This window comes from Pteropus vampyrus, unplaced genomic scaffold (genome assembly GCF_000151845.1).
Source record: "Pteropus vampyrus isolate Shadow unplaced genomic scaffold, Pvam_2.0 Scaffold143, whole genome shotgun sequence".
NCBI lineage: Eukaryota > Metazoa > Chordata > Mammalia > Chiroptera > Pteropodidae > Pteropus > Pteropus vampyrus.
In genome coordinates this window covers 796,192-821,096 of record NW_011888924.1, presented here as the reverse complement: position 1 = coordinate 821,096, position 24,905 = coordinate 796,192, and the positions used below count along the sequence as shown (strand labels likewise).

The 24,905-nt window shown below is 42.3% G+C and overlaps 1 protein-coding gene across 1 annotated transcript in view; it reads left to right on the top strand.

The window, feature by feature from the left end:
• The window catches only part of CEP112 (centrosomal protein 112), a 350,208-nt gene that overhangs the window by 289,340 nt on the left and 35,963 nt on the right, over positions 1 to 24,905 (top strand). Inside the window, exon 24 of the mRNA XM_023535655.1 lies at positions 16,602 to 16,691. Coding sequence (XP_023391423.1) covers positions 16,602 to 16,691 — 90 coding nt within the window. The remainder of the gene's footprint in view (positions 1 to 16,601; positions 16,692 to 24,905) is intronic.

Sequence of the window (24,905 nt, the reverse complement as noted above, 5' to 3'; positions counted from 1 at the left end):
CTTCCTAGACTCCTTCCCCCCTCAGCCTGTTACAACCACCAAATTCTTACAGGCGTAGGGCCCCGCCTGCTGCTCACCGCGCTGCTCGACGTGCACTCATTCCTTGTTGGCTTTGTACCCAGTGCCCAGTTCAGTATTTGGCAAATAGTAAGAACTCAGTGAATTTTTGTTGAATGAAGAAATAAATTTGGCATTTATATCTACCGACTAATACAAACCACGTTCTTAGAAATGATCGTCTTCCTGCTTATTTTTAGTATTAGCAGTGGTATTAGCAGTGGTATTAGTAGTATTGGCAGTAGTATTAGCAGTGGTAGTTGTTATTGTGATGGTGATCACACTGATGGTGATGGTGACCATGGTATCAGGCGTGACGCCCCCGTTTCCCTGAACAGCATTCAGTTCTGTCGTCCACCTGCCTGAAGTTCTCTCCTTCCACGACGCCCCAGATCCCACGCTACACTTACAGATGGCCTCTGTGGTTCACTGGCTCTGCTTTTCTCTTCAGAAGCCCTAATTATAAATCCTGCTCCAATGCTCCATGATTTTTTTTTCCTCTATTCTTTCTCCCTTAGCAGACTCTTCACTCTTACAGTCCCAGCTCTATTCTACAGAAGAAGCACAGCCTCTAAGCCCTGACCCTGATTTCCCCTCAGGACTGAATAGACACCTCCAAGAGATGGATGATCTCTTGGCATCTGGGACTCCACGTAGCTCCTCCCACTCTTTCTACTCAGGACTTAAGTTATACTGAGATCTTCAGCTGACTTTTTTCCTTCCTTCCTTCCTTCTTTCCTTCCTTCCTTCCTTCCTTCCTACATAGAGGCCGTTTTTTCTGACTTAAATTAACCCCTTCCTTTCTATTACCATTACTTCCATCCAGTCCATGCTGATTGCTTCTCTCGTGGACCCTGCTTGCGTCTTCTTGCTCCCTTTCATCCAACTCCTTCACGTATGACCAGAGCAGATTAATCAGTCTTATATCTAAGCAGACCTAATCATATGCCCCCCTACTCAAAAGCTTTCAACTTTTTCCCACTGCCCAGTGAAACATAAACAGCTTAACTAGCCTATCTACCCCTCATCTTCCAGTGCTTCCTACTGCACGTACCCCAAACATCCAACAGAGTGGACTATTTTAATTGCTGAATTATACCCACTCTTTCCCTGTATGTAAATCTGTGATGATGTCATTTCTTTTACTAGGTCAAAATATGGGATTGCTCGATAAGATTTCCAACATGCACCAGTTCTAAATAATAAGAGAATATATAGGATATAGCAGGTTTTCAGTGGAGAAGAAATGAAGGAACTAAGGATGACTAGGGACACAGGCTGTTGATTAGTGAAGACACTGAGGTCATGTAATTGTAGAAGGTAGGAAGGGGAGAAGGCTTGAACTGGGTCACATTCTGAATCCACAGATAAGAGACAAGAGTAAACTGATATATATACTGTCAGGTAATGTTCATCTTCATGTAAATGGCCAACAATTATCAAGTCAGTGGTAATTTTGACACTATATGGGCCAAAAATTTTTTAAATATCATAAAATATCTGATTTGTTGACTTTTTTACATTTTGATCAGTTGGGTTATCACAACCCAAAGTAAATTAGATATAACAATCAGAATTACATAAAAATGTTGCATATTTACATTGTGGGCAAGAAGATAGATAGATAGATAGATAGATAGATAGATAGATGATAGGTAGATAGATAGATAGGTAGATAGATAGATAGATAGATGATGGATAGAGATATGCACACATATATATGTAATATATGCATATTACATATATGCATATATGTCAATATATGCATATTACATGTATATATATTGTATATTTATTTAGAGAGAGGGAGAGATTATGTTTGGACCTCAAAGGAACATATTCTCTTGGGAAACATCAGATCCTTTTTGAAGAGGGGAATTTAGGCAAGGAACATATTTAAGGGTTAGAGAACTGGTGTTCAAAGGCTCCTTCAGCAGGGCAGCCGAGAAGCTGGTATGCACAAATGAAGAATGGCCAGCGTTGCAGAGACGAGGTAGTTTAAGTGTTCCTTAGCTCCTTGGAGAGGAACTTACAGAAGAAGAAAAATAAATTGACTTGACGTGGAAAGAAATAATAGTTATTAAAGAATTTAAACGATAGAAATGTACTATTTTCGTAAATTTTGTCATCACCTGAAATGTGTTTTTGTAGGAACCAATGTATAACACAACAGTTTGGTACAGCTCTTAAAATAGCTTCTAAATTGTTCTTTCGACAGTATAGGTTTTCCTTAAATGGCTATATTTAGATTTTCTTATGTTTTTGTTTCTAAAGTTATTATAATTTGTGTCTTTTGCAGATTTCAACTTGTAGTTCCCCAAAATAAAAACAGCAATTTCAGAAGACCATGTAATAATTTTAATTATATCAGCAGGTTCTAATTGTCTGCATACCTGGTAACACCCTAGACCACTAGCTAGAAAGCCATACTCTACTCACGTCTTATACTATGTTTTTCCGTAAAGCTACCAGGATACTCAGTTGCCATATAGCATCTACCTACCTTACTATAAAGCTCAGAAACCAGAAAAACAAAAAAGTGAGAATGATTGATACATGGAAAGCATAGTGTGATTTGAGTTGTCTGTGTACTCTGAATACATTGGATGTGTTCCCCGTTTATTTTGTGCCTGGAGTCTGCCTTTCATAGTTTTTATGCCCAGTATTCACCTCCTTCCTGACCCAGCATTAACTAATTCACCCCGGCGTGGGTGAATTTTGACGTGAACGCAAGCTTCATAATAGTTCTCTGCTGCTTGATAGCACAGCTCTGAGCCCCATCCAGTCCTTGCTTCTGAGTGTCACCCGCAGCACTCACCTACACAGGGGACAGCCCTACTCACACCTTCTCACCAACAGGGAAAATTAGAGCAGGGCCCAGACCGCTGTAACCCAGCTTACTTTCTGGTACTATTTTGGTCACTATTTACATTTACCGGTGAGAAAGCAGGCTTTTTTTTTTGTTGCTCAAAACCCTTTTGAAAGGTTTCATGGCACAGCAGAAATTATATGTTTGTCTGGGTTTAGCCGGTCGGAGGATGGAAACTGCACAATGAGGATGGCGATGCAGATAAACCTGTCCTGTTTTACATTATTTTCGCATGCATTTTTAATATGCCATTTTTCAAAAGGCTTTGGAACTATTCCTGCCTGAGGTATAAGCAGTATTAGACGTCATTTTCTCCAGGCTACTTTACACCTAACATATAAAGACAGAATACTTCAGTCTCTTTGGAGATCTAAAAGAAGTCAATAAAGAGATATTTATTTTTTTGTCCTAATTTTCGTCTTCTGTATGTCTTACCCATGAGCTTTGGGGGAAAAAAATATCATAATTACTCAGAAAGGGCAAAAACCATTAAGTTCATGCCCTGATTTCTTTCACAGCATTTCAGGAATCACTCCCTGGAGGGCAAGTGGGCGTTTGATACACACATATCCAGTAAGTGGGCACAGGGTGGGAGGACAGGGGAAGAAAGTTGGAAAACTAACCATATGTCCAGTTTTATACCTGCCAAGCCTGCGCCGTGTTATTGACATCTAGGAAGTAATCGTGGATACCTTTCTTGAGCTTCGGCGTTCCACCAAAGCCCCTCTCCTGTTCACCCAAGTAGGTGTGAACTCAGCCCGGCGTTCAAGGCCTCGGCGCTCTGACCCCACCTCCCTCTGCAGCACCGCCCGCTCCACGTACCCTGGGAGCTGCCCCCTCAGACCTCGCGATCTCTGCTAAGCACACCCCCGTTTTCCTCGTATTTACCTTTGCAAATGCTATTTCTTTGGCAGGCATTTCTTCTCCCTCCTCCACCTTCTGCCTGTTATTCAGGGTTTTTCCCAAATGCCACTTCCTACCCGACGACTTTCCTGAGCTCCTTGTGCTCCCCGCCCCCCATATTGTTTTATTGTATGTGGGCTTTTTTTTTTTTTTTCAATTTATTATGTAAACTTTTAAACATACCCAGAAGTAGAGAGTATGGTACTATGAACTCCCATGTACCCATCACCCAGCTTCAGCAGTTATCCAGATTCTCACTACATTTGCATTATCTTTCCTCCTTTTTTTCCTATGCTACACTGTTTTAAATCAAATTCCAGACAGCATGTCATTTTAGCATGCCTCCATATATTTTAGCATGCCTCCCAGAAAACATGGCTATTATCTCATAGCCATGGTGCCAATGTCATACCTGAGAATATTCATGATTATCTTTTAGCATCATCTAATATTTGCTTCATAAATATATTCCCAGTTGACTTTAAAATGCCATGTTATGGTTCATTTGCCTGAATCAGGATCCAGACAAGATCTAACCATTACATTTGGTTGCCATATATATATTATTATGTCTTTTTCAATCTAAATCTGACCCTTCCTTACTTTTTATTCTGCTGTTGACTAGCAGCAACCCAGTGACTTGTCCTGCAGCATCTCCCACGTTCAGCATTTATCTGCTTTCTTCTTTGTGGTGCCATTGAACTCCTTCCTCTGTCCTTCCCTTTTCCTTTTGTTCTCTCAATTGGACGCTTGAGACACTCACTGTGTTCCCTTGCTTTTTGTCCTTATCGCATACTTGCTGTGATAGTGTAAGCTCTTTAAAAGTCAGACCATGTCATACTGAACGTTTTGCTTTCTATACGATGTCTGTCACATTGTATGTACTTAAAAATATCCAGTTGAATTATCTATAAAGGGTTGTGATTCCTCTTGCGAAAATGTGAACCAGAGGTCTTCTCGATGTGAAGAAATTTATTTTACGAATTAAGTTGCCAGAGAAGTCTCAATAATAGGTCACCGTTTCCTAGTTAGCACTGAAGGAATGACAGCTGGCCTTAAAGTGACATGTTCTTACATCTGAAGATTCTCACAGTTCGGAGCATTATAAAGCACATAAATGAAATTTCCAGGTCCTCTACATTGTCTCTAGGTCCACATAGGAGTGATTTCAGAAGTCAACTGTGTCGTGTATTCAGCGTAGAACTAGGTCACTAATCACTGTTTTGATCAGGAGAGTCTAATTTTGCTTAGTAGTCCAGAATTCAAACCAAAGGTCTGACTGCAAACACACTATCACGAGTCCTCTGTATGGTTGATAACTAACTGCAATCCAAGCTTTAATAACTAAAAGGGAGTGGAGGAAACTTCAAAAGGTCGCGTGATAAATGTTTTTGACAATGTGTCAGCTGAACATTAAACAGGATCTTTGTAAATCCTCTCATTCTAAGTGGTTTAAACGGAAAGTTTTAAACTTCTTCCTTTATACTTATTGGCTCTGGATATCACAGTATCTTAAGGTTCAAAAAAAGAAAGAAAGAAAAACACTATCTGGCATATATATCTGGCATATATAATTTCTACCCCCTGTGTGAATGTGGAGGTGCCGGAAACAGGCTCACCTGAGGCCATCCACCTCCACCTCAGACATTTTCTCTTTCATCGTCTAGGAATGTGCCAACATTAGGGGAGGATGACTTCCTTTATAACCTGATATGACCATGACACACAATTACGGAAATATAGATGAACACACACAGTAGCAGTAATGCTCCCCGACTGCCAGTTTCCAGGTCATCTCATGATGAGAATACTGGTGGTCCTTACATGGATAAAATGAGGTCTAGAGCTGGGTGTGTGTGTGTGCGTGTGTGTGTGCGTGTGTGTGTGTGTGTATGTGTTTGTATGTGTGTTCATGCGTGTAAGTGTTCGTGTGTGTTTCACAGGAAAAAAATGTGTAAAACAATGGAGGTTTCTTAACCTATTAGTTTCCTAGGGCCGCCATAATGAAGGACCAGAAACTGGGTGGCTTAAACAACAGAAAGTTATTGTCTCACAGTTCTGAGATCAGCGTGCCAGCAGGGCTGTGCGTCCTCTGAAGACTCTAGAGGAAGCTTGTCCCTTGCCTCTTAGCTTCTGTGTCTCCCCGCAATCTTTGGTGCTCCTTGGCCTGTCGGTGTATCACGCTTCAGTCTCTGCCCCCATCACGGCGTCACGTGGCCAACCTCTTCCTGTGTGTCTCTTCTCATGAGAGTCTCTTCTGTCATATGGGATTAAAGGTCCACTCTGCTCTAGAATGACCTCATCTACCCCTCATCTTCCAAGCCAGGCTCACGTCCCATGTGGTATTCAGTGGCCTCCAACTGGTCTCCCTGCTGTGACAATGAATTTCTAAAGCAGGTTCTCCTGCACAAATTACGTTGCGCAGGTTAGAAAATCGTGATTTTTAAAATTGTTTTATGTTTTAGAATTTCCAAACCATCTCTCACTTACTTAAAATTTTATGTGTTGTGCCTCATTCTATATTCCCAAGCTTTGGCAAAATGCTTGTGCCTGGCCTTCTCACAAACCGCCATGAGGCACACGGGCACTTGTTCCTGGGCCGGGTTCCTAGCACGCAGTGAGGAAGTGCGAACAAAGCCTTCGCTCATTCTGTCCCGTAGATTCGCCCACGTGTCTTGCCGAGACTCTTCAGTAGCCTTCAGTGGGCCTTACCGGCACCGCTGTCTCCAGTGCTGCCCGAATGTTCTTCCTGTTTATCAGTCTGGTCATCTTAGGCCCTTCATGGTCCCCCACTGCTCCAGGATAAAATCTCTAGTTTCCAAGCCGCCTTTCCCGATCAGTGCCCATCGTCCGCTGGCTATGCGGCCAGCGACCCTTACTGGTCCATGGCATGCCGGTCCCTCTGGATGGAACCTGCAGGGACCCCTCTTCACTTCTCCTGGCAGACATTCTCCAGTCACACACTCCCCCCTCGATCCAGTCTTCTCCCTGCAGCCTGTCCCCGGCACGTGTCTCTTTCCTCCTGTGTTCACGCTCGATGCTTGTCAAGGCTTTTCTCCACTGTTTAAATGGCGTTATAATTATTCCTTTATAAGTGTGTCGGACACATTCGATTTGATGCTTTTTGAGGGTAGTGTTTGCACAATGCCTGGCACATGGTGTGTGCTCAGATTACAGAAATACTTTTATTAATTTTTTTTAAATTGATTAAGTAATTATCCAAAGGAGATAGTATTTAGAAAGAATTGTGGAGAGATAAGAACCTGGGTTAGGAAATGTCCACAATTAAAAGAGAAGAAGCCAGTGGAAGAGAGAGGACAACCAGGTTTTTGTGGCAGCAAAGGAAAATGTTTCTAGAAAGAGAGGGTTCGAACAGAGAGGTCAGGGGCACGGAGATGTGGAAACAGCCACTGGATTGTCAAGAAAAGGATCTTTGCTAACCTCGCAGAGAGCACGTTTAAAAAGGTGTTGGAGACCAAAATCGGGTTACAGATGAGGGAGGGGTTAGGATCGGGCAGAAATATGGGTGATGTAGTAGAAGGCTTGGGAAGGGCGGCCATCACGAAACGAAGGAATGTCAGGGTTAAAGGGCCCCCAAGGGCGGCTCCCATCAGCATACATTCTCCCACACGAGGTGCGACAAGCAACGAGGCCGGGGCGGTTTCTGGAGGGGCAGCCGGTCAGATGTTGGCAGGGCCCAGCGGGGAGGGAGAAAGGGGTCAACAGGTGCAGCCGACCACTTAGAATTTGAAGAGATGGAAATGAGGGCACTGACAGAGGCATTACTTTGAGAAAACAAGGAGGGACACCCCTTCTGACATTTGTGGGAGCAGACTGGGTGAAACAGCTATTTTTATCTAGGGACAGAGCATGAGGGAATATAGTTACGTAGTTTGAGGTTGAGGGGGCGGTATCTGGAGAAATTTTAGTGGGAATATTCCAACTGTTTTAAATAAAAGGCAGCTTGATCTTTATAGAACTGGTTGATGTTACCAGTAACTATCGTCATAGTGTCAACACTTTACTAAGCATTTCAGAGATCACTTCAAAAATACAGAAGGGTGGGGCTCATAGTCTAAAATGAAAAAAAGGTCGGATAAATTCATAATACAAAGAGGTATGTAAATATGGTGTCATATGAACATGACTTGCTGAGAAATGTGAGTTTTCTGCAATCTAGATTTGAAATGTTTCAGATGAAATATTTCAAATGAAATGAATCTTGACTTCAGTTTTAATAAAGAAGAAATTCACAGTTTGTTGGAGAGAAATTAGAATGATGCTACAGGCTCAAGGCATCACATGTGTGAACGATGAGCCCTGCAGGATGATTGAAATTTAAACGCGTGACCTAGGGGTGTTCCCCCCCACCCCCGCACCCCCCATTGCTCCCTGGCCTCGCAGCAGAAGAGAGATGGCCTGTGAGGCTTGAACAGTTTATACTGTTATGCAGAGACCCAGCTTAGTTATAAGTGGTTATCACACTGGCTGAACAAGGTCATTCCTCTGTGGTCCTGAGAAATCCTAGCCGTGGTTCTTGAACTTGGTCCTGGATGTCTACCACCCGAGATAAGAACTTGTTCACAAGTGAAGCTGTCTGGATGGCAGAGGGGGGAAATGTGCTTTGAATTACCCGAGTAGAACTGTGACGGCTACTCTCAGAGCAGAGGTGGGTCATGACAGGATGGCCCTCCGTGTGACGAGGGAGACGTGAATGAGCTGCGCTCGGAGGTTCCAGCTTCCTTAGATCATCAAAGTCTTGGAATAACATGATTGCTTTTCCTGGAACCTCTGCTAAGACCAAGAAACAGTAACTTTTTTAAAAGTGCATTTGTAGGACTTTTTCAGGAAGTTATTTAGGAATTTTAAAGGACTGAAAATAGGTGAGAGAGAGAAGAAAAGAGAGAAAAAGTGAAAACTTTCTTATTCTTTGGCAAACACACGAGTTGTTTTTAATATCGGCCACCGTATTTTTGTCTTTTATGTTGAGTCAGTAGCCTCATAAGCACTATAGCAATAGCTCATATCAAACTGCAGTTTCTCATACATGTGGTTTTGTTGCAACAAGTCAAAAATTTCCACCTGAAAGGAATCTTGCTTTATGTGAAGAGTAACATATGTATTGGGTTAAAACCCCCAACGAGCTCCTTTTCTTCATACCAATATCACAAGAGACTGAATTATGAGGGTTAACAAAAAGTGCTTGCTTGGTCTGTGAAAAAAATATTAAAAACTTGAGTGTGAGCCATTAAAAAAAATGATACTATTGTGTTTTGAATACATTAGTGGCCTCCGCAGCAAATGTGGTTCTGGTTTAGCTTTAGATCTGTAGTACGAACCCCTTCTCTGTCACTGTAGAATCACTAATAAAATTCTCTTGTGGTTGATTACTCATCCTGGAAAAGTCTGAATGAAGAAATCACTTTAAAAGAAATTTTGACCGGCATTTCAGTTGAAGAAGACTTGTTACTTTTGTTAGTAGATTTAGCCTATTTGAAAAAAAATAAAACAGGAGTTATAGTGGCCTCTGTGAATAGCCAGTGAGACCACCCAGTGAAAATGCCACTCGCTCTCTGCCATCATGTCATCTCCCTTAGCCCCAGGGTTAGATCTCCGCATCTGGGGGTCAGGGTTTGGTCTTCTTGCTGTATCCTAGTTGTTTAAGATGTGATTTAAAAAAAAAAAATAATTCTACAGAAGTGACATAAAAATAGTGAGATTTTATTGCTTTTAGCTAATTTCCCCTTAACTTTCACTTAGCAGTAGTAGGAAAAAAAAATATTTGCTGTTTGTTTCAATTTACATGTCAAAGAAAACCTACTCATCAGAAAATATTGTCAGCACCATTTGTAAACGGAATTGAAGTAATGCTACTTAAACAAATGCGGGCCTCATTTAAAAAGCAATTAAGGTTTAGATGAGCGTCATCTTATTGCCCGTTTATAATTAGTGTCTCTTCGCTGTAGTCACAGATCAGGTGTCACTGCTGTTTGAGGGGTAAACCAATCATGGGAGATGGTTTATATTAAGATTTTACAATCTTAACATATTTTATGACACAAACTTTTAAATCATGTTACATGTTTTAAATGGAAAGCAGGCCATTACCATTAAAAAATAAACCTGGAATTTCACTACACGTAAATTATATCTCAATAAAAATATAAATAAGCCTTCCCTTTCCAGTTATCTTCTCCTTAGGTGAAAACATAAACATTTCACTCTCTACTTCCTTCACCTTGTGTCCAAAATATACATGGCACATCCTTCTGCATCCCACCTACAGATGAATGAATCATCTGTTTTCTCTGAAGTAAGACAGTAAATTCAAACCTCATGAAAGGAAAGATATGGTGACTTCATGTTTTTGAAGTCAGAAAAGCTTAAATATTTTTTTAATTATGGAAACGTGCAGACACACACAACAGGAGGGAGAATAGTGTACAGAACCCCCATCTACCCATCACCCAGCTTCACCAACGTTCATCAGTTTGCCAGGCTGACTTCTTGTTGGCAGCAGCCTTAGTACAAGGGCTCTGCTTTGTTTCCTTGTTAAACTCAGCTGTGCAGAGCTTGCTGCTCACAAGGCCCCTTCTGCATTTCATCCTGCAGAGGCTCATCTGCTTCCTTGTCTCATGACCACAAGATGACTTTGAGGATCCCAGTTTTATAATTATATAGGGAAAAATGTAATCCACAGCCCTTTGCTTACATCTGCTTTGATCTAGTCCCTTTAAATAAAAGGACACCATAATATTCAAGGTTCCCACTTCCCAGAGAACATGTGGGACGTGTTCCATGCGACCGAACCGAGGAAAAGATCCATTTGTCCTTTGCCCCTCAATGTATTGTATGGCAGGCCCAGAAAAATTTGCCCATAGGCATCAAAAAATGATGATGTGTGAAAAGGCCAGACACAGCATTTTGCCAAGACTAAACTAGGCACCACAGAATGAGGCAGACTGTAAGTGTAAAACACGCTAAATTTCACGTCATCGAGAACCGGTCTGAAAACTCTTAAACAGTGGGAGGGCACAGTTCTAGAGTCTGTGGAGCATAAAATGTGTAAGATAACGCACCTGAGTCCACTCTGCCGGCATGTTTCCAGAACGAATGAGTCGGGAGAAGAGTGACTTTCGTACTGTTGCAAGTGGATTTTTCCAAATTTCTCACAAGCGAGATTTTGGTAAAGACGAGAGCGTAGAGAGTTTGAGATTGTACGTCTGGTAAGAACCTGGAGTGCAGGTATTCTGGGTGATGAGCTGAAGACAAGCTTGTGCTAAGACAACCCCCTGGGGAAGCGGGGGAAAGTCACAGCTCCCACGTGCCACAGTGGGTGCACCTGCCCCACCCCCATACTTCGAGCTGGCTGAGACGCTGGCCAAAGGCAAGGGCAGAAGTTTCTAGAAAGACTTCTGGTCATACCAAAACTCTAAGTCCAAAAGCCTCTCTGTTATATGCCTTGTGCATTGGGAACATTATATCTTTTTCTCATTATGGCCCAGTATTTCCCCCTTCCAATGATGTTTTCCCTTATTAAATAAGTTTTTAACCGCTTTATAATTGAAATGAACTTTCGTTTCATTTATTCATTATTAAAAGGCGTGTATCTACCGTCATTTCATGTTTGTTTAATTGATTCAGAACTGTGAGAGAAACTGGTTTGTAATAAGACTACACATAACTCCTTAGTGCATGGTTTTATAGGCTGAGTGGCTTATTTGAATCGTGTTTATAAATTTTATGAGAATAGCATTGACTATAATACACATTTTTTCCCCCAAAATCAACAGAAAAGCTCTAGTACAGGTGCTATTCCATGGCTGTGTTAACTACCAGGCCTTCTCCTCACCCTGAAAAGTCTATTAACATGTAAAATCTTTTATACTTTAATTCACTCTAAGTATTTTCGTATTTTAAACAAACCATATCAAATTATCCTTTAACCTGCTTCCTTGTGGTAGACCCTCATTGTTCTTGTAAAGCTTATTATGTTATGTACATTTTTCTTCTGGAAAGTGTCAGTGTTCGTTCCCCGCGAACACAGCTCTCTGGTAGTTGGTACAGCGTCGTGTCCTACAGCAGGCTGGCTTGCGTGGCATTTAAAGACGGGTTTAACTGGAAGAAGAAAACTGCCTTTTTGATAACGATGCAGGTTAACTCAGCAGAGCTGAGGGATGAGGAATGATGTTGCGGAATAAACCGTTTAACTGTTCCAGTTGGGTTTGGGGGGTTTTATTTGGGGGGAGGGGTTGACCCAATGTTGAATATTTTGTTCTTTAATTATCTTGGGCTTTTCTCAGCAGTAAACTGAAAATTGTGATTTGCGTGCGTGTGTGTGTGTGTGTGTGTGTGTGAGTGAAATAGGAAGGTTTTTGAATAAAGAAGCCACAATGTAAAAGAAAATTCCTTCTTGTATTTTTGAGTAATTGTGGTCATTTTCATGTAGTCCTTCTGTCGAATTCTGAGGCTGGAGCTCTAATGGCCTAATAATTTTTTGAGAATATGAGACCAGGCACAGCTGCCAATATAAACTGCCAGTTTCTTTTCATCTAGTACATTTTAACTTTTTTGAAAGTGGAATATTATTTGGTTTCTCTTCAATTTTTAAGCTGATTTTTTTTAATAGATAATAAAAGTAATTTCTAGACAAACTGCTTTCTCTGATTAACTTTAGAAAGAGCACGTTTTACATCTTTAGGTAAACTATGAGCAAATTTGAAAAGTGGTACCTTTTTGAAAAGCAAATGTAATTTCTCTTCTAACTTGATAATACTGATAAAAAATGGTAGGCTTAATAGTTTCCTTACATGAGAAATACAGAGAAAGGATCAGATCTAATTCTATTCCCAGTCCTCTTAGGAACTCTGGTAGCTGGGTTCTTGTAACACCACCTTCTCCCCCTCCCCCTGCTCCTCAGTGCGGGTGTCACCCACAGGGCAGATTTGAGCCTCTTCTCTCTGCATTTACCTCCCCAAGGAAGCGTACCCGTCTGCATCTCTGTCAGAGACCTCGCTCCACTGTTCAGACCCAGCTTCCCGGAGCGATCGGCCCTCTTGGAAATCCCACCAGCGCCTTAAACTCAACTTGTCAAAACGAAACTGTCCCCACCAACCGTCCCCACCTCTCTGACTTACTCCTTGTCATTCCATCGGTTCATGGTGTCACGGCGGTCCGGCCATTCAGTGTCAAAGCCTCGTGGTACCCTTCAGTCCCTCTTCTCCCCGATGCCCCGTTACTGATGCTGCCACATCCATCCCCTTCTCCATTCCCACTGCCTTCTTTGGATGACCTTCAACTTCTGCAGCAGCCTCCGTACTCAACCCCTGACTTCACTCTGCAGAATTATTTCGTCAAAAGTCAAGGGGTAAAAACAATCGGGTGTAAACAGGGCCAAATGCTGCCGTGCAATGAGGGAAAAAATTGGCTCTGGCTTTGCCATTTGGGAAGTAACGAGTGAGTGTGGTGAAAACTGACTCAGGAGAGTAGTGGGGGCAGGAGGCAGGTCCGATGGGTGCCGAGAGGATCTGAGGGGGTTGGGACGCCGAGCTTGGGCCACTCCCAAGGGACTGCTGTTGGAGGGCAGGAGGGAGACAAGGCAGGAGATGGGGGACAGTTTTTTGTTTAAGACAAAGAAAATACATGTCTCCTTTATTTTTTTCTGTGAAATAAAAATAAAAGCTAAAAAAATAAGGAAGTGTTTGTTTTTATTGTAGCAGAAACCAGACAATACATTATTACAAATAATAATATATTTTGTGTGTGTGTGTGTGTGTGTAGACGTAGATATTTGGAAGCTATATTTGTATTTGCTATATTTTGAGAAACATAATAACCTTTCATTTATTATCCCATAGTATAGTTCAGATACTTAGTAAATTCTTTCGCGAACATGAATTCAGTGTCAAGTGTGTGCCGGGCTTGGAGGCGGCTTGGCACCAGACCCGCAGACACGAAGAAGAGAGAGCCCTGAGCCTCACGGACAGGAATTCTCCTCATCATTAGGTGGATACAGCCCAGAGGAGCCCATACTTAGCTCTCGGGGATAGGTCAGGGCGATCACACCACCGAGCGGAGCAGGTGCGGCAGCCTCCAGGCAGAGAAAAGAGAAAATAAGGACAGAGGGGGAACGAGGCAGCGTGATGGAGCAGAAACGAACTGAATTTGAAGTTAGCGTGTTAAAATTCTGGTCCAGTGCCTCAGTCCTGGCCACGTAGACCTGAGCAAGCTGTTTAACCTCCGCGAGCCTCAATTACGTCCTCTCTAATGCAGATGAAATAATACTGGCTGCACGGGATTGCGGTGAGGGTTACAAATCAGTCCAGCCCGTGAATGATCTGCTCCTGTTGTTGTTGATAATAGCAACGACATCAGCATGACACGGAGGCTTCCTCGGTCTCAGCATGGCCAGAGCCAGAAGGCCGACCTCCCTAAATACCAGCTGTGCTCAGGGGTTTGTACAGCTGTATTTCAGGGATGCTGGAGTGTGGTTTAACCATTGCAGTTGGAGAATGACATAATTAGATTTAGGTTTAAGAAGACCACTCTGACAGCGGCATGAGGATGGGTTGGAGACCAGGAAAGAGTGTGAGCAGAAAAACATGTAGAAATATTGTTTCCGATACAGTAATCATTACTCTCCCCGATTACGCCATAAGAGAAAATGAGAAGATCCTGTTTATTGCTGGCTATCAAAAGGGGGGAAATGCTGCTGAAACTACAAGCAGAGGAACATTGCAAACCACAATAGCAGAATTATAAACGAGAAGGGAGAGTTTCAAGTTCATTGTCAGGCTTGGTTGAATTGTGAATTTTATAATCATGCATAATATCAAAGAGCACCTACAGCTTTTAGACATGCTCTGAAACTATGTTAGTTTTTAAATTAGAGCCTCTTATCCTAGGGTCCGTCCAGGAATGGGCTTCAGACAATGTATGGACTCCCCGAAATCAGAGGCAAAATTATAAGCATTATTTTCCATGTGGGAGTGACCACATGGTACTCAATGCTCAGATGGACCTAGAACCCAATAAAAAGAACTACACTATATGTAGAAAAGGTTAAAAGAATTTGTAATGGACACTAATTTAGACATTTTGTCTGAATTGCAGACTTTTAGAATAGCTGCTACCCACCATCCCACTCGGATGTATCATGGGCATCCCGAACCTAGAACCTAACATACCCCCGGCAAAGCTCCAGAACTTACCCCCTCTACCCTGCCCCACCCTTAACCTTCCTCGAGGGCACGCTTCTCCCTGCTCAAGCCGAAATCCTTGGGGTCTTTTTTCTTTTTTTCTGGTTTCATGCTCTGTATCCACACCTCAGGGCTGTCATATCTATCTTCAAATATATCGGGAATCTGACACATCCTTCCCCCCCGCCGCCCCAGTTGCTACCAGCGTGGTCCGATTCTCTAGCACTCTTTCCCAGTATATTTCAGTGGCCTCGACTCTGCGTCCCTCCTTCTGCCCTTATGCCTCTTGTGTCTCTTCACAGCACCCCTGCCTTCCCACCTACCTCTGAACACAATCTAAAGTCCTCAACCACCCTCCGAGGCTTCCTGTGACTCTCTGTGACTTTCCCGTTATGTCCCTGACATGGTCAGTCCTCTCCTCTGTGCTCACCCTGCACAACGGCCTTTGTGGTTTCCTCCAGCATGCCAGCCACCTCAGGGTCTTTGCGCGTAGTGTCCCCTGCTTGGGAGGTTCTTCCTGTAGACATCTGAGTGACATGCTCTCATCTCCCTAGGTCTTGCTCTGTTAGGCCTTCTTGGGCCATTTGTTTAAAATTGCAACACCTCTCCCTCCGCCCCACTCCAAAATATCCTCCTTTCTTGCTTTAATTTTCTTCTGCACTTACCGCTGACATATATTGTATTTATTATTTGCTTATTGTCTGACCCCCAGTATAACGCAAGCTTCATGAGAGCAGGGAATGTTTTTGTCTGTTTTCTTTCACTGCTCTTTCTAACTGTAATAGGTTCGTGACATACAGCAGAAACTCGATAGTCTTGTTCAAATGAATTTTATTTCGAGAATTTATTTGGCATCTTTGCAGTTACCATCCATGTGTTCTGCTCACTCTAACTTTCTATGTATTATATCTGTAGTTCAATCAGATTGTTTGAATGGATCCTGTTTCTTTTCTAGTTCGCCTTTACTTAAAATAGTAATTCATACAATAATAATTACTGACCTTCGTGGTTTCTAAGTGCCTCATATTCACCTGAACTCTGTTTCCAACAGCTACTTGGCATCTGAGAGTTCATCTCTGTCCACTTCTTACAGGTTCCTCTAATTCTACACCACCCTCAATGACGTAGGAAAGAAATTCCTTTAAGGTTACTATAAGAGACTCAATTTACCATAGTATAATTTTGAAAAATGCCATGTTGGTCCCATATTACAATTCCTAGCTGTCACAACACTTTTCAGAGTGTAAGTGTACCTTGCAGGTGTGCCCATAGAGTTATTTTAATTAGAAACAGCTTTACGCTTTATTGCATGGTTGTGGTTCTATGCTGGGAATATAAGAGACATTTTTATAAAATAAATTGACACCTGCTAATGTGTCTGCTTTATAAGTTTGGAATTTTTTATGCTGGTTATTTCTGAAGTAGAAAACATCTGTGCCTGACATTTAAAATCTGGTTTTGTTTGCCTGAGCTCTTTGGAACAGTAATAGGCTCGAGATCTGAGGTCTTTTTAATGCCTGCTTTTCAAGGGTGCTAATTTTTAATGTTTATGTGTTTATCTTACGCTGTTTCAGGTTTTACAAGATGAACTGGAAAGCCGTTCTAATCAAGTGCGATGTGCAGAGAAAAAACTACAGCACAAAGAATTGGAGTCACAGGAACAGGTACTCTGCCCTCTCTCTCTTGGCTGGGTTGTTTGTTTACTTTCTCCAAGTCAAGGAGCTTATGTATTTCCTGTTTCCATTGGGATGCTTTGGCTGCAAGTAACAGCCTACTCTACTCCTAGCTGGCATACACAACAAAGAGGTTTATTACCTCACAAAACCAGAAGTCTGTAGGTAGGGCAGGCTCTGGGCAGAGAGCCTCAAGGCCCTGGCCTTGCTTCTCTGACATTTTTGTGGCTCTTCCTCTGTGTCGACTTCAGCCTCAAAGCAATTCCAAGATGGCTACAGCCGTTCCATGAAGACCTAGCAATATCCAGAGGCAGAAAGGCACTGTCTGCTTCTGGAATCCCCTTCTAAAGAGTAAGGAGACCTTTCCCAACCACCTCCCCACTCCCCCTACACACACCCCATACACACCTCCCTTCAGACCCCATTGGTCAGATCAGGTCACGTCCTCAGCCTGGCATGTCCAATCGCTAGCAAGAGGACTGAGGGTACCAGAACCAGCCTAGACCAATCAGAGTCTACCTGCTGGTGATGGAATTAGTTGGGGAAGAATAACCTGCACAAGAAAGAGGGGAAATGGATGTTGGGTATACAGCCAACAGTGCCTGCCGTGTCATCGTATTAAAATAAATGGACATTATTGTACTTAGAGACATAAGTGATGTTTTTATTGAACTTTATTTTTCCCCTCTTTCTTCCTGTCATACTAATAAAATTTAATATAAGCAGAATAATCTGGCTGTGACAATAGCTAATGATCTGTTTCATTTCCAAATGATAAGATTATTTTCATTCAACTGTGCTGGTTATAGTGAATCATTCTTTGTGGCAATCTTGACAATTTAAACTAAAAAGTCAGAGTATCAGTAAAGATAATGAGTCTCAATGAAACCTTTTCTAAATCCATCATCCTCAGCTATTGGGTATATAGTATTGCTAATTAATCTTTATGCACAGAACCTGCCATAGGATCGACAGATGTTTATACTTTGGTTGTGTCATAGTACATTCATTACAGCAATGTTAGGTTAGGTCATTTTGACCTTGTGGGAAGAGTCAACACTGAAATTAGGCTAACAGGGAGCTTTTTTCATCTCTGGAGATGTTTACAAACAGGATCTCGAGGTAGGGGATTGCACGAAATGGCATATATGTCATGTAGATATGTGTACATCATATATGTTTGTGATATGCATAAATACGTATATATGTATATGCATATGTATATTGTACGGGGTCTGAGTCATACGGTCAATAACAGGATCACATAATAGGATAATACTAAGATGAAAAAATTAACTACATTTAATCAAAGGCTTACAAGATGACAGATACTGTATCAGAAACATTACACATATTAGTTTATTTATCCTGGTAATAACGTAAACGGCCAGCATTATCCTCCCCTTTTCACAGATGACACACTAAGACCCAGAGAGACTGAGTGACTCAGTAGATGGTACAGGTGGATTCACACCAAACCTGTGCTCCTTTTACGACAGTTTTAAGTTACAACATTGCTAGTTCATTGAAGAAAAAAAAAAGAAAAGCCGCATAGCAATGACAGGGAAAGTAAGTTTATTAAGTATGGCAGGAAAACAAACATACGTTCCAGACTCCTGATACAGTAGCGTTAACACTCCATGGGCAGAGAACAGCCGAGAGCAAAGGAAACTAAAGCAGAGCGGACACAGCCACAGGTGAGAGTGCCTCCTCGGACGGCAGCGTGGCGTGCAGGTAGAACTGGCACAGGTTTAGGTGTCACCAGAGGTCAGCTGAGCTCCACCTTCTGTCTAGGATGCTTGCCACTAAAAGACAAGCTTCTGAAAAGCAGGAAACGATGCTCGCAGGAGAACTGGGGCTTCTCCAGTTTGTGATAAAACATACCTTAAGGTAAAACTTTATTGGCATCACTCTAATTCATGGCAAAGCTTCACACAGAAAATGCCATACTATATTGAGAGTAGAGAAATTAAGAAATCCCAAATGAACAATAGGGAAGGATTCAGGAACCACTTTTGGTCTTTTTTCTGTTGTTGACTTCTTTTTGATCATCAAAGTTGCTTTCATCTTGATGGTGACAATAGCTTTTTAGAGTATTTCTTACACTAATTCCTGATATCGTCTATGAGGCTACAGGTTTACCAAAGAATGTCAGAATACCCACGGGTAAAGCTGAATAGTTCATAATTTTGCAACTGTGAAATGTTGGGTTCTTTCCATCAGATCCTAGGGTGTAGCTAGAAAAAAAAAAAAAAAAACATCGTTTCAACAAAACTGAAGAGCAGATAATGAGCACTTAATAAATACTATTCATCTATATTTAATATTTATTTTGCATGAATTTGACCTACACCCCCCTTTCAATTTGTGGCACTAATAGAAGTAGTCAAAATAATTAAAGATATTGTCATGTACGGTTTTGGGGGTCCGCTTATGTCTGAGCTTACTTCAGATATTTAAAATCTTGAAATTGTTATATATGATTTTCTTCTTTGCATCTTTCAAAGCAACTACAGTAACAGTGCTACCCTGACATCAGCCAATCAAACAGCAAATTTGTGTAAAACAGCTTCTTGAAACTTTCTTCTCTTTCTTTTCAACCCAATATTATTATCTTGCTACTAGTTGCGTAAAGAATCAAAATTGAAATTGGCAGAATTACAAAGGACAATTTCCTGGACTTCTTTTTTTTAACTTGCTTGCTTTAAAAAAAAAAAAAAAAAAGTTTCTGTTTTTCATTTAAGAAAAATTCCTGTGTTTTGATTCTATAAAAACAAAAAATGAATGAGGCATTTTAAAAGTTGTGTTTTTAATTAAAAACGAAAAGCTGCTTCTCATCAGGTCTCGATGGGTGGTATCCTTGCTGCCCACCACTGGCCTCCGTGCCCTCAGCTCCGTCCCCTACCTCTTCAGCCGTAGCCAGGCAGTCAGCACAGTGCCCAGCGAAGGCTTTTTCGTCGTGGTTACAGAGTTAATTTGCTCCTTATGCAGATTCAAGATAACCCAAATAAAATTAGAAAATACTAATTTTCTGTAAGTCAGGCTTACAGAAACATGATCTTTCCTGTAATCCACAAATAGTAAAGTAATTAAAAATCATTATTATTTTTATCCTCACCAGGAGTTAATAATTTCTAATTCCAGATAAGATCTGAGCAAGAATCCCATAACTGCAGCAGAGGAGGAGAGATCAGAGCTCTGATCAGACTTCCTCATTGTGCAGGGAAACTGAGTCATCGGGAAGGGCTGCAGTGGGGCCGTAGCGACGGACTCAGGGGAGGACTGCTCCTACCTGCGCGGTTCGCAGGCCGCTCACTCCCAGGATATGGTTTTCCATTATCGCGAACACTATGTAAAATGGATCTATGTTGTGTGTCAGTCAGGTTCAGGGATGTGTAAAACTAACTGTCATTTTCAGGAGCAAATAATTCATCATTCACAACGAGACTAAGTAATATGCTAGCCCTCGCCTGGATAATTCAGTCTGGTAAATTATAGAAAAGAGAGGGAAGAAAAGAAATAGTTTAAAAATTTACTTGGTATTCTTAACACCGCACAAAGCACATATTTGTCTCAAAGGTACTAAATGATGACAGATTTTAGCTTAATATAATGTAGATAATAGTGTACATGTAACAGAACCCCTGGTTGGAACTGGGTATCTTAAGTTTCGAAAGTATTAATAGCTTCGATTACATCGGTCACTCAGGTTCCCAGAAGATTATTTTAAATAAATTATTGAGATAAACAATACTTCAGAGATGTCCTGATAAATAAAATGCAATGTTGTGCATTTCTAAGCATTTCTAAGCACAACATTGCATTTTATTTATCAGGAGATCTCTGAAGTATTGTTTATCTCAATAATTTATTTACTCACCCTTTTGGGCTTTTACAGGCATGTGCTGGACAATGATAGATGCTGAGAAGAAACAAAAATGAATGGGTCACAGAGCAGTTTCCAGTCTTACAGAGCGGAGGAGGAATATATAAAGTGTAGGCTCCAGGCATGGAATTTAGAGTAGTTTTTTTTTTCCCCTTCTAAATGGCTCAGAGGCTCAGAATCACAAGCGTAGAGAGAACACAGCACCGGTCCTGCCGTCCGCCCTCTCTGGCCCCATGAGGGAGGAAGGGGAGCATCTTTCGCTGGTAGAAGGTCAGGGTCCCACCGCCTCAGGCAGGGCTTGGAGCTTGCCGACACACGGCCGTTTCAAGAGCCTGCAGCCCTCAAGGGAACCGGGTCCTCGTGGGCAATCGGAGGAAGGGCAGTGCCCCGGCCAGTCCCCAGGGGCACCTGGGCTCCTGCCGGAGCGCCTCTGAGGCCTTATGGCCAGTGTGTTCGAGCAGCTGCTGCTTTAGTGTCGGGTCTTGTCTGCTGTGTCCTGGCATTAAGGGTCTGGGTATTGCAGGCTCGGGTAACCCATAACTTGTCTTAAAATACAGCGAAAAGCCAGTCATGATTTAACATTTCCATCACAGCTTTGCAGCAGCCCACTTTATATTTCAGTCCTAGACATGTCCATTAATTTAGAAGAGAATCCAGTGAGCGAAGCCTGTCTCAGCGGTAATCGCATGTATTTGGGGAGGGAGCAGAGGTTGTCCCAGAGGCTGCTGTGGGGAGGGGAAACAGGAGAGGCTTCAAGGACAAGGGTGACCCAGTGGAGAAGCGCTGCCGGTTCTAAGTCCTCCTCTGTCACTAGTAGAGTAGTCAAGTGGTCTTGGGCAAGCCACTTAACCTCAGCAGGTGTCAGGTTCTCAAAATGTCAGTAATAATACCTTCCCACAGGGTCGACATGAATGTCAAAACGAGATGAGTGTGTGTGAGATACTTCAAAATCTATAAACCGTAATGCAGATGCAATGTATGTAGCTATAATTATTCACGGAGGAGAAGGGGACGTGTGAGCTAGACGTCAACAGAGAGAGAGGACATTGGAACAGAATGAGGGAAGAAGTGAAGCTAAGACCAGAGAATTAGCTTCATTCATTTGACCATCAAAGAAAGAACAGAGCAAGCCTCTGCTACCGGCTACTCTTTACCAAGCGCTGTGCTCGGCCATTGGTGGCTGATCTTGGATGCAGTGCTGAAGAATTCACTCATTGGTCAGAAAGCGGTTGTCAGCACTGAGGATTTTTTTCCTTTAATTGGGTTTTACATGGTTGCATTTATACTTTAAAAAGATTAACTGGCAGCAGATGAGATAAACAAGAGATAAAAAGAGACATTCCGAGGTCGTAGCACTAAAATTCACATCCCTGATCACAAGAGAAATCAAGGAGGTTTGGGCTGGGGACAGCGTGCCTCCTTCTCTCGTGCTTCGTGATGTTTTCTACAAACCGAAAGCGAGACCCTGCACCAGCAAAGCGATGACCACTCGCCGTACCACGATCCTGGCTCTGCTGCAGCGGTCGGGACCGAACCCACCGTATCTCCAAGGTACGCCTGTGTCGTCGAAAGGAGTAGAAAGAAAGGAATAGGTGTGAAGACTCACTTAAAATGCACAGAACACAGAGATTTAGAGGGCAAAAGAAAGGACCGTGTCAAAAATAACACCAAGGTTTCGAACCAATGAGCTAGTGTATAGTCCGCAGTGCTAGCATCACTTTTTAGATGTTGAGCCTGAGATGCTAGCAGCAGGGCATTCATTTGGCGACGTGTAGTTGAAAATCTGAATCTACAGCTCAGGGAAGAGCCCTAGGAATGTAAACGTGTCTGAATCATCGTGAGGAGCAGATATAGCAGAAGCTCATAGATGTGGGCGACACGGACAAGGAATTGCAGAGAGAGAGAGATAAGAGGGCCGTGGGCAGACCCACGAGAAGGACCACACTGAAGGGACCAAAGAAAGCGGGGGAGGGTACAGAGAGGACCGAAAAGGAACGAATGGTCAGAGAGAGAAGAGCAGAGCCAGAAGGCTCTGATGCCATGACAACCAAAGAAAGTTACCTGCTGGACTTTAAGCTCCTGAGGACAAGGACCCTACTGTCATCCACCAGCATTTGCCGAACTGAACTGCTCTGTAAAGCCTGAGTGCCCTGCGTCTCTCCGTCAGTGACCTTGCCCACCCCGTGTCCCTCTATCGTCTGGGCTCTTGCAGCATTTTCCGTGACCGCTAGGAAGTATTTTCCCATCAGGCTTCTATGACAGAGGAGGTGGGCTCCTGAGCTGGGACCGTGTCGTCTTTGTCCTTATATCTCAGCATTTAGCCTAGCGTCTGGCCCGTGGCGCACTCAGTGAATTCATGGAAGGAGGAAAGGAAGGAGTGAGGGAAGGAGACAGGAGAGGAGGAAGGAGGGAGGGAGGACTAACTGCATCACACGCTACAGGGAGTTTAAGGACGAGGAGCCCAAAAGCCACCAAACTTGGGCGATTACAGAGCCTTCGGTATTGTGCCTCCTAAATACATTCTAAGTAGAGTTTTTCTAAATATATCCTTGAGTAGACTTTTGTTAAAATACATGTCGTAGATATTCTTTTATAATTTTCATCTGGAGTGAGCAGGGTCATTGAGCCTTCTCATGGCTTATCAGCTACTCCTCAGACATCATGGCCCCAAAAGGGTACGTACACCAGGGACACCAAGAGAAACCACAGTGCCAGCTCCCTGTCCCTGCAGCCCACCTTTCCTGTTGTTTTTCCCCTCGGTCATTTTTTTCAGCTTTATTGAGGTGCAATTGACAAATAAAATTGTATCTATTTAAAATGTACAACATGAGGGTTTGATACACATTGTGAAATGATTGCTACAATTTTGTTAATTAGCACGGGTATCACCTCACATAATTAATTACTTTCTTTGCGTTCGATGAGAACACTTAAAATGTACCCTCTTAGCAAGTGTCAAGTATACAACACGGTGTCGTTAACTGTAGTCCTGATGCTGTACGCGAGCTCCCCAGAACCATCTTAGAGCTGGAAGTCTGTACCCTCTGACCAATGCCCACCGTGTCCCCCACCCTCCAGCCCCTGGGAACCACCGTTCTACTCGTTTCTATGAGTTGGACGTTTTCCTTTCTTTCTTTTTTTAATTCCACACACGCCTGAGATCCTCTTTCTGTCTGGTTTACTTCTCTTTGCACAGTGTCCGCCAGGTTCATCCATGTCGTCACAAGTGCCATACGGCCCACCTTTCTGCTCGTCTCTAAGGGCAGATTTTCCTTCCAGATCCCTCCCCTCAGAACGCCAGAGCAGGAAGGATACCAGCAAAGCCCTTTATTTTCTCTACACAGAAACTTAGCATTCTGCTGCCTCCTTCCCAGGTCCCCGAGTTTAAAGAATAAAATGCGGTCTCTTCGGTATCAGTAGCTTTTGGGTAGTGTTAGACATTTCTAGAAGTACTTTAGCTCCTTCTGCCTATGATACCATTATAACTGTTTCATTCATATTCCCAAAGAATTTATTTGCCTCCCACAGTGGCTAGTGATCTAGCAGAGAGTAACATGGATTTGAGGAGAACCGACATCGATATATTGAAACCTTTCATTGGGTAGCACTGCTTATCTTTAAACCACCTCAGTCATCATCAAGGGTAACCCACAAATCCATAGAGTCGCAGACAGCCTTACGGAGGAGGATGCTATGTAGACAGAAAATCAATTAAGCAATAATCGTGACAACTGTTGAAAGGAAGAATTGGTCTTTTACAGATTTCCAAGCCTTTAATTTCCATTTTCCATAACGGATTTTAAAACTTCACAGTCTTAGCTGCTATTGGCTAACTCATCTGCAGTGAAATCTATTTAAAAGTCCCAACAGCTCAAAACTATGTTTTATTCCAAAGCATATTATGAAAACAGGGATAATAATTGCAACAGAAATTTAATTCAAAGACTTTTATTGGCTTTTCATGTGTAATGGTTATTATTCTGGCTTGTTTCAAGTAATTTTAATAACCACAGTTTATTTACAAAATTCAGACTAATTCTTTTGTTCCCATGCCAACAAAATACATTTGTTCCCAGACAGCTGGTGTGATGCATCATTCTAAAATTTGAGTTGTTATGAGGGATACAACCACATTTAATTTTGGCCACATCTTACTGTCAATGAGAGTTGGAATACATGCCTGTTTTCTCAAAAACACGAATCACAGTGTCAGGGACATGAGTATTTTCATTAAAATATACATCTCATCAAAACGTTCCTTGTAAGTCAGTTATTCTAGTAGATTTTAGTGGCAAAGCAAGTTAAACATTTATACCCCA